Source organism: Cricetulus griseus, unplaced genomic scaffold (genome assembly GCF_003668045.3).
Source record: "Cricetulus griseus strain 17A/GY unplaced genomic scaffold, alternate assembly CriGri-PICRH-1.0 unplaced_scaffold_13, whole genome shotgun sequence".
Taxonomy (NCBI): Eukaryota; Metazoa; Chordata; class Mammalia; order Rodentia; family Cricetidae; genus Cricetulus; species Cricetulus griseus.
The window spans coordinates 398693-407910 of NW_023276842.1; the positions used below are offsets into that span (position 1 = coordinate 398693).

The following is a 9218-nucleotide window of genomic DNA, read 5'->3' on the forward strand; positions in this document are numbered from 1 at the left end:
TGATGTGTGCTCCTTTGTAGACATGTTTTAACAATGTTAATATTAACATGCTTAATAGTACAGCAAATAAGAAAGTACTTCATGTGTCTATCCAAAGAAGCATTTACATCTTTCTGGTGGAGATACAATCAAATAGAATAATACACAGTCAACTGTGTATCTCATAATATAGTTTGTTGTATTCTGGATATGTACCTAGTTTTTACAATTCCTGATTCTTCATGATCCAGTTTTTCTGCATTTGGAACTCATATTGAAGCATTGCCTCCTAAAGGAATTTTCTAGAGATGCCAGATATTGTAAAGACATTTATTTTTTTAAAAAACATGTCTGGTGTGTGTGTGTGTGTGTGTGTGTGTGTGTGTGTGTGTGTGTGTGTGTGTGTTGCATGATTATGGATTAGAATGGGTAACAGTTATGTTGGTTCTGGAAGAAAACTTTCTGTGTTTTCTTTTAGCCCTATTCATATGGTGATCACGGTCAGGTTGCCAAACTTACACACCACAGACGTTTTTCCTTCTGAGGCGGCTCACTTGTACTCAAATAAGCCTAGAAACATTACATCAGTAAAATACAGTATTCTATTCAAATTATTATTATATTGTCATTTAAGAAAAGAGCAACACAATATATACTTATGCTGCCATCTTTCTGTATTTTTGTCAGTTTATTCTTGGGGACTAAATACCCAAGCAATGGTGTCCCCAGGATTACACCTATATCCCCATTGTAGGTGGGTAGTGCCTGAAAGGATTATTTGTTTTCTTGGTCACTGTAGGAAAGGGGATCTTTAAGGACGAGGCTCCTACTCCACCTCTGAAGTCTTTTGTAACAGAGCTTTGTGGCAGGTTTGCAACTTTCTCCATTGGAATGCTGCTGAGGTGACAGAGGGGGTCTTCACTGAAGACAAGGCCTCAGCATCTATTGTGGAGACTAGGTGGTGCCCTCCACCCTTTTGGGATATGGGAAAGGCCTTGGCTACACTTATGTGGCTGGAGGCTGACCAGCCAGGGTCCCTATGGGCAGAAGGGAGAGGATTCAGCTTTTTATCCCTTCTTCTTCCTGGGATGACGAGTACTCTGGTCAGAATCAAGGCCCTGTGTTCTTTACCACAGGTGCATCCAATGAGTAAAGAGGGTGAGAGATCCTCTACCCACCACCAAGCTGCTCCTGTTCCTAGGGGGTTCTGCAGCCCTTTTTGTAAGTTGTAGCATTAAGCTAATTTGAAAGATGAATCTAGCTGTGCCAGGTAACTCTTAATTGGCTGGCTGACTGACATTTGACATTGGTATGTTGGACTAATAAGTACTGATGCCTTTTTGTGGATAATTTGCTGTATCCTATTCTCAATTTCCTGCCCTTCCCTGACCTCTAAGTGGCACTAACTCTTCACTCCTCCTCCTGTCTCCTCTCCCCCTGCTTTTTCCCCTACTCCCCTCTCCTGACTCTCTGCTTTCCTCCTAGGCTTCCCTTGCTGCTCTCCTCCCTCTGTTCCCTTGCCCTCTGGCTGTCTCCTCCAATTCCTGTAGGGAGACACTGTAGCCCCGCCTCCTAGGAGCTGCCACAGGTGTGCCTGGCCACGTGCATGAGGGCGTGGTCAGGAAGGTCAAGGAAGACATGGGAGGGAATTCTTAAGAGACAGCAAACAAGAGTCCCTTCTCTCTGGCCTCCCCAGCTTGCTGCCCCTGGGCACGCTCTGGCTTGCTTTTGGATGGTGTTTATCTGAATAAGGATATCTTAACCTTATGGACTACAGATCGTCTTCGCTCCTGTTACACCTTCCTCATGCCCCTCTCTTCCCAGTCCTCTGCTCAGGTGCATTTGATCAGGTAACACACAGTTCAGATCTTTACCTGTGCTGTCTTCCCCAAAAATGTGCACGCAAGTGCAGCAGTAGCCAGTGTACAATTTGTTGCACCTGAAAATCCAAATAAAGTCAGGCTGCGGACTTCATTGGGAGTCTTGAGCTGCTGCCTGTGCATTTCAATTTTGTTCCCTTTTGTAATTTGAATTTGGTTTTCTTCATAGAAACCTTGACAATGCAGAGAAGGAGGGAAATATCTGACTTTTGAATGTAACTAGAAGACCAAACGAGGAAAAATGGATGCAAGACAAAGGCAGTGCCCAGAACCCTTCCTCTGCAGTGACCTCTTCAAAGACCTCAGCCATGAAGAGAAGTCAAGCTAAAAGGTAAGGTTACACAAATGGGATGTTGACTTGGAGAAACTAGGGTTAGGGTTAGAATTGGGATTAGGGTTATACTCGCAAATAGGTTTAGGGTTATACTCACAGTTAGGGTTAGGGTTAGGTTTCAGGGTTCAGGAGTAGGGTAAGTATTAGGGTTATGTTTAGGTTTCGGGGTTACTCTTGAGGTTAGGGTTAGAGTTAAAGTTAGGGTTAGGGTTATGGTTTAGGCTTAGGGTTGGTTTTAGCAATAAGCCTAGGGTTAGGTTTAGGGTTACAGGTTGGTATAGGGTTAGGTTTAGGGTTATGTTTAGTGTTAGGGTTTAGGGTTGTGGTTCTGGTTAAGGTTACCTATAGGGTTAGATTTAGGGTTAGGGGTTGGGGTATTGTTAGAGTTCAGGGTTTGGGTTCAGGGTAGAAGATTATGGTTATGTTTATATTTATGGTTAGAGTTATGGTTAGTGTTAGCGGTTAGGGTTAGGGTTCATGATTAGGGTTATTGTTATAATTAGGGGTAGGGTTCAGGGTTCAGGGTTAGAGTTAGTGTTAGATTTAGAGATAGAGTAAGGGTAGTGTTAGGGGTACGGTTCAGCTAAGAGTTAATGTTAGGGTTTATGGTTAGGGTTCAGAATTATGGTTAGGTGTAGGAGTCTGGGATCAGGGTTAGGTTTAGGGTTAGTGTTATCCTTAGGGTTCATGGTATGGTTAGTGTTGGTTTAGGGTTAGTGTGTTGGGACCCAGCCCCTGTAGCGTGTCTAAGAGTTGTTTTCCAGCATAACCACAGGTACCTCCTGTTTATCTGACCTCACCACACTAGATCAATCTCCTGTGGTGAACCCTTTCACCTGGGGTTTTTGTAAGTTTATATATAAAGCTGCACCACAATAAAGGTAAGAGACATTCTCTCAGAAAATCAACCTTTGTCTTGTTGTTCATCCAAATCTCCAGGCTTTCACCCAATACTCGGACTTAGTTGTGGTTCAGAAAGCCACAAGTGGAGGTTTCACTGATGTTGGGAAAGAAAGGGGACCCTGACAGATCACCCTCAGAAGGCTGGCCAGCAAGGAAGGAGTTGTGAGGGTGGATTGCAAAGGGTACTAGAAAACAGGTACTTCAACTCCTGAGAGAATTGGATGTGGAAAAGTACTAGAAAATAGGTAACTCAACTCCTAAGAGAGCTGGATTGTAAAGGCACTGGAAAAGGGGTACCTCAAGTGCTGAGAGAGTTGGATTTGAAAGGTACTGTAAGGGTGCCTAAACTCCTAAGAGAGTTGGATTAAAATAGAGAAAATATACAGAGAAAGTTTAAAGAGACAAGGTTCTGGTAAGATCTCATTTTAACTTTGGATTAAGTAATAATGCTTAGAAAATTATTAAAGAAATATGGGAAATCCTCCTCTGAGGAATCCCTCTCCCCTGACCTGTGCATCAGCAACCCGCTGACCCAGAAGCCCATGCACTTGTCTAGTAGAGCCTGCTGCAGGCTCCAGTCAGCCGGCAACAATGTGGTGTGCACTGGCTGGCTGGGGAAATTGCCTTTAGAGAAAAAATTGGGGCGGTATGCTTGGAAGAAACGCTGGTTTATCCTGAAGAGAAGTCAAATGAGTGGTGACCCAGATGTTCTAGAATACTATAAGAATGAACACTCCAAGAAACCCCTGCGGATCATCAACCTAAACTTCTGTATGCAGTTGGATGTAGGCCTGAACTTCAACAAAAAAGAACCCCAAAGGAGTTTTGTGTTTGATATCATTACCAATGAGCGCACCTTCTACCTGATGGCTGAGACAGAGGCTGACATGAATAGGTGGGTCCAGAACATTTGCCAGATTTGTGGCTTCAGTCAGACTAAAGGGAACACTGATACCCTGAGAAACTCTTCTTCAGTTAATCATAGTCTCCGCTCTACTCCAGCTGAGTTCACCAGCTCCAGTCAGCACCTTCTCCAAACAAGGAGGTCCTCACCCCTTTTACACTCTAGCCAGCCCACTGTGTCAAGCCACATCCAGCCTGCCTTGTCCACCAGTGCACCTCAGGAGTATCAAAACTTGCACCAATGCCTAAGCCAAAGGACAGAAAATGCCAGAAGTGCCACCTTCTCTCAGAGCACCAGACAGGAGAGTGACACAGCCACACAAAACCTTGCCCAGGGCGATAGACACTGTATCAGCAGAGTCAGTGGTCAAGTCCATGGCTTCTATAGCCTTCCCAAGCCAAGCAGACAATTCAAAGACCATGCTTTTGACCTCCCCCATAGCCACACTAAGGGGAGCCCCACTGTGTCTGAGGCAGATAATGAGGATGTGTACACCTTCAAGGTACCCAGCAATACCCTCTGTCGGGAATTTGGAGACCTCCTAGTGGACTCAGCCATAGCTCCCCCACCACAGCACCCCAAGATACCTTGGTGTGGTAACCCTCAACAAAGACCTCCAGCCAATGACTACAAGTACCCAATGCGAGGCATAGAAACCGTCTGCTGGTCTGCTAAATCCCCAAAAAGGACTATCATGGGTAAATCACACAGCGGCAGCTCTGATGACAACTGTATGCCCATAAACCTAGGTTCTTCTACCCTGCTGGCTTTGGAACAAACAGGGGACAATTCCCACAGTGCCTACATCCCCATGAACACAGTCCCCCATCACTTTGACCCACTGGGCTACCCATCCACAGCCCTTCCTATTCATAGAGTCTCCAGCGGAGAAAGGGAAATCCAGCCACCCCCAATTAATCGCAACCTCAAGCCTGGCCGAAAAGCAAAGCCACCACGCCTTGACCTGAGAAACAACACTGTCATCAATGAGCTCCCTTTCAAGTCACCTGTCACCAAGTCTTGGTCCTCCCAGTACTGCCATTCCATCTCAACACAAAACATGACCAACACAGGCTCCAGAGACAGAGAGGAGAACTATGTCCCAATGCAAAACCCAATGTGTTCATCCCCTGTACCCAGTGGCACTAACAACCCAGCTTTAAAAAAGAATACTGGCAATGTGAAATACATAACGCTGGACTTCCATCCAGTCTCCCTGAGCCCTCATCATAAGCCATCCCCATCATCTGTCACATCAGATGAAAAAGTGAAATATGTCCAAATAGATAAAATAAAGACTCAGGCCCTACAAAAGACAATAGAGGAATGGACAAAGATACGGCAGTCCTCAAGACCCTCCAAAGATGCCAAGCTATGGTAAGGATGGCCATCCCCCAACACATCCTCTCCTTTGTGAATTTTGTTCAAAAATATATGTATGTTCTATATGTATGGTGTGTCCACACACGGGTGTAAGAAGTGTGATTGTAAATGTGTGACTGTTGACACAAGAATGCTATTGTGTTGTCTTTGAGTTATTTAATTGCTGGGGGAGGAGCAACAGTTGCTAAAGTACAGGTTACTTGGGAGGGGAATTTCTACTTTTGTTTCCATGGAGGATAAAGAGCTGTGGATGCCATCCTGACTGGTGTGGTTTCATGGGGCAGGACCCCCTAAAGCAGAGGCCCAGGTGATCCAAATATTTGTTTTCATTTAAATATGGTTGTTTCGAAATGGTAATGGTCACAGTCAATCACTTTTTAAGGGAAAAAGAAGGAATAGGATATAGAAATAATACTTTGTATTGGAATGGATCCTCATTTGTTGATACTTTGTATTGCAATGGATCTTCATTTGTTGATATTAGTTAGGTTTTCTAGATATATAGATAGATATTCTTCAAACCCTTTAAAGACCTATGGAATAAATGGCATTTAAGTGGTTTAGGGTTTTTCTTGACAGTGAGACTCAACTGCTACTGGCACACCAATTACATCTGAGAGGAAGATGGGGTTTGAAAACTCATTATAGAGTTTGCCTTTTACATGCAAGACTAGTCATTTCAGCAAGAAGCTGCTGAAATGTTTGACTGTTGTTTTACAAACTGGACATGCAGGACCCACAGGAAAATAAAGATGGACAGTCCTAAATGGTTCCTGCTTCATGGGAGAATCTCCCAGATTTTCTACCGGACACAGAAAAAAGGTTATTGACAAACTACCAATGCAAGTGAACAGTTTAATATTTCCTGCTTTACTGAGAAGTCTGCCAGACACATTGTTGCCTGTAGCCTAAAGACGGATGCCCCAACATTACCAAGACACTTTGGGTGACTGTCTAGAAAGCAAGATGTCTCTGTCAGTTCTAGAGTTTGTGTATTATCCTTCTATGGTCTTTGATGGAGTTGAAGACAGATAGTTATAGTAATGCACTAAGACAGAATGGTTAAAATCTTATAGTTCTTACTTGATAACTGTTTTGTTATAGATAAAGTAGTGGGAGATGTCAGGACTCAGCCCCAACAGGGTCTCTATGAGTTGTTTTCTGGCATAACACAGGTACCTCCTGTTTATCTGACCTCACCCCACTAGCATCAATATCCTGTTGTGAACCCTTTCACCTAGGGTTTTTGTTAAGTTTGTATATAAGGCTGCTCCACAATAAAGGTGAGAGACATTCTCTCAGAAAATCAACTAGGCGTCCTGTGGTTCATCCAAATCTCCAGTCTTTCGCCCAATACTTGGAATTAGGTGTGTTGCAGGCAGCCACATTAGGGTTTGGGTTGGCTTTAGGGTTCATGATTCATGGTTCATGGGTAGTGTAAGGGTTAGGGTTAGGTTTAGGTTTCAGTGTTAGGGTTAAGGATAGGTTTGGGTTCAGGGTTAGGGTTAAGTTTAGGGAATAGGGTTAGAATTAGGGTTAGGTTTAGAGATAGGGTAAGGTTTAAGGTTTAAGGTTAAGGTTTAAGGTTTAAGGTTTAAGGTTTAAGGTTTAAGGTTAGGTGTAGTGTAAGGGTTAATGTTAGGGTTCAGGGTTAGTTTTCAGAATTATGTTTATGTTTAAGGTTCAGGGTTGACTGTTAAGATTAGGGTTTGGTATAGTATTTAATGTAGGGTTGGGTTAGGGTTAGGATTAGGGATTAGCCTTGAGGTTAAGATTAGGGTTAGGGATAGGGTTATGCTTATGCATATGGTTATGGTTATGCTTAGGGTAGGGATAGAGTTTTAGGGTTCAGTGTTCAGAGTTAGGGTTAGGTATATGTTTAGGAGATAGGGTTAGGTTTAGGATTAGGGTTAGGGTTCATGGTTAGAGTCGGGTTTAGGTTTAGTGTTAGGGTTAGGATTAGGATTCAGAGTTAGGCTTCCGTCTAGGGTCAGGTTTCACGGTTAGGGTTAGGGGTTAGGTTAGGTTTAGGGTTAGCGTTCAGGGTTATGGTTATTAGTAAGGTTAGGGTTAGTTTTAGGGTTGGGGTTAGGGTGAGGGTAAAGTTTAGGGTTAGGGGTAGAGTTCCGAGTAAGGCTTAGGGGTAGGATTCAGGGTTAGGGTTACTCTTAGGGTAATGGTTAGTGTTAGTGTTAGGGTTCAGTGTTCAGGGTTTATTTTAGGGTTAGGGATAGGCTTATGTTTCTGGTTAGGGTTAGAGTTAGTGTTAGGGCCAGGGGATAGGGTTAAGGTTAGGGTTCATGTTTAGGGTTAGGGTAGGGTAAAGGGGTCATGGTTAGGGTTAGGGTTCCTTGTTCAGGGTTCTGGGTTCAGGGTTAATGTTATGATTAGGGTTAGTGTTATGGTTCAGGATTAGTGTCAGGTTTAGTTTTCAGATTTAGGGTTAGGGTTCAGGTTTAGGGTTATGTGTAACGGTTAGCATTTCAAGGTTAGGGTTAGTTAGGTTTAGGTTAATGGTTAGGTTTAGGGTTCAGCATTAGTTTCATTTCTATAGCTAGGGTTAGGGTTCAGGGTTAATTGTTAGTGTTCATAGGTTTGGTTAGGGGATAGGTTTAGTGTTTCAAGGTAAGGGTTAGAGATAGGGTTAAGTTTAGGGTTTAGGGTTAGGGTTCAGAATTATGTTTAGGGTTAGGTTTATGGTTCAGGTTTAGTTTCAGTATTAGGCTTAAGTTTAGGTTTACGGTTCAGCGTTAGTGTTAGGGTAAGATTTAGGGGGTAAGTTTAGGGTTAGAGTCAGGGTTCAGGGTTAGGGTAAGGGATAGGGTAAATATTATGATTATGGGTAGGGTTCAGGGTAAGTGTTAGGGTTAGGGTTCTTATTTAGAGTTAGGATTAAGGACTAGGGTTTGTATTAGGAATAGGGTTAGGGTTAGGATAAGGTTCAGGGGTAGGGTTATAGTTCAGGGTTGGGGTTAGAGTTAGGGTTACAATTCAGGGTTCAGGATTAGGTTTCAGTTTAGGGTTAAAGATTGGTTTAATGTTGGTGTTAGGGTTGAGAGTTAGTGTTAGAGTTAGGGTTAGATATAGGGTTAGGGTTAGGTTTAGGGTTTGTTTTAGGGTTAAGGATCATGTTTAGTGTTAGGTTAGGGGTATGTTTGGAGTTAGGGTTTGGTTTAGTGTTAGGGTTGGGGTGAGGGTTCATGGTAAGTGTTCAGAGTTAGTGTTATTGTTATCATTCATATTAGGGTTATGGTTATGGTTAGGGTTAGGGTTAGGGTGATTGTTAGGTTTATGGTTCATGGATTTGTTTAGGGTTTGGTTAGGGTTAGGTTTAGGGTTTAAGATTAAGGGTTAGTGTTAGAGTTCGGGGTTTAAGTGTCAGGGTTCAGGGGTTTAAGTGTCAGGGTTCAGGGGTAGGGTTATAGTTAGGGTTCATGTTTAGTGTTAGTGTTAAGTTTAGTGTTCAGATTTAGCCTTAAGGTTAGTGTTAGGGTTAGGTTTTAGGGTTAGAGTTAGGGTGAAGGGTTAGGGTTAGATTTAGGTTTAGGGTTTGGGGTTACTGTTAGTGTTAGAATTGGGTTATGGTTAGCGATTCAGGCTTAGGGTTATGGCTAAGTTTAGTGTTAGGGTTGGAGATAGGGTTAATGTTAGGGTTAGGATTCAGGGTTCATGTTTAGGGATTAGTGTTATGGTTATGGTTAGGGTTAGTGTTAGGGTTAGATTTTGCATTAGCTTTATGGTTCATGGTTAGGATTATATTTACGGTTAGGATTATGGTTCAGGATTCAAGGGTAGGGTAAGTGTTAGGTTAGGTTAAGGTTTCAGTGTTAGGCGT

At 43.1% G+C, this 9218-nt stretch overlaps 1 protein-coding gene across 1 annotated transcript; it reads left to right on the forward strand.

Moving 5' to 3' along the window:
- Positions 1-3770: 3770 nt before the first annotated feature.
- On the forward strand, positions 3771-5369 carry LOC113838482 (GRB2-associated-binding protein 2-like; the record flags this gene model as incomplete). The annotated part of the gene is made up of 1 exon (XM_035453709.1): positions 3771-5369. A coding segment is annotated over exon 1 (1584 nt), but the record flags the coding sequence as incomplete, so codon positions are not given.
- Positions 5370-9218: the final 3849 nt, after the last annotated feature.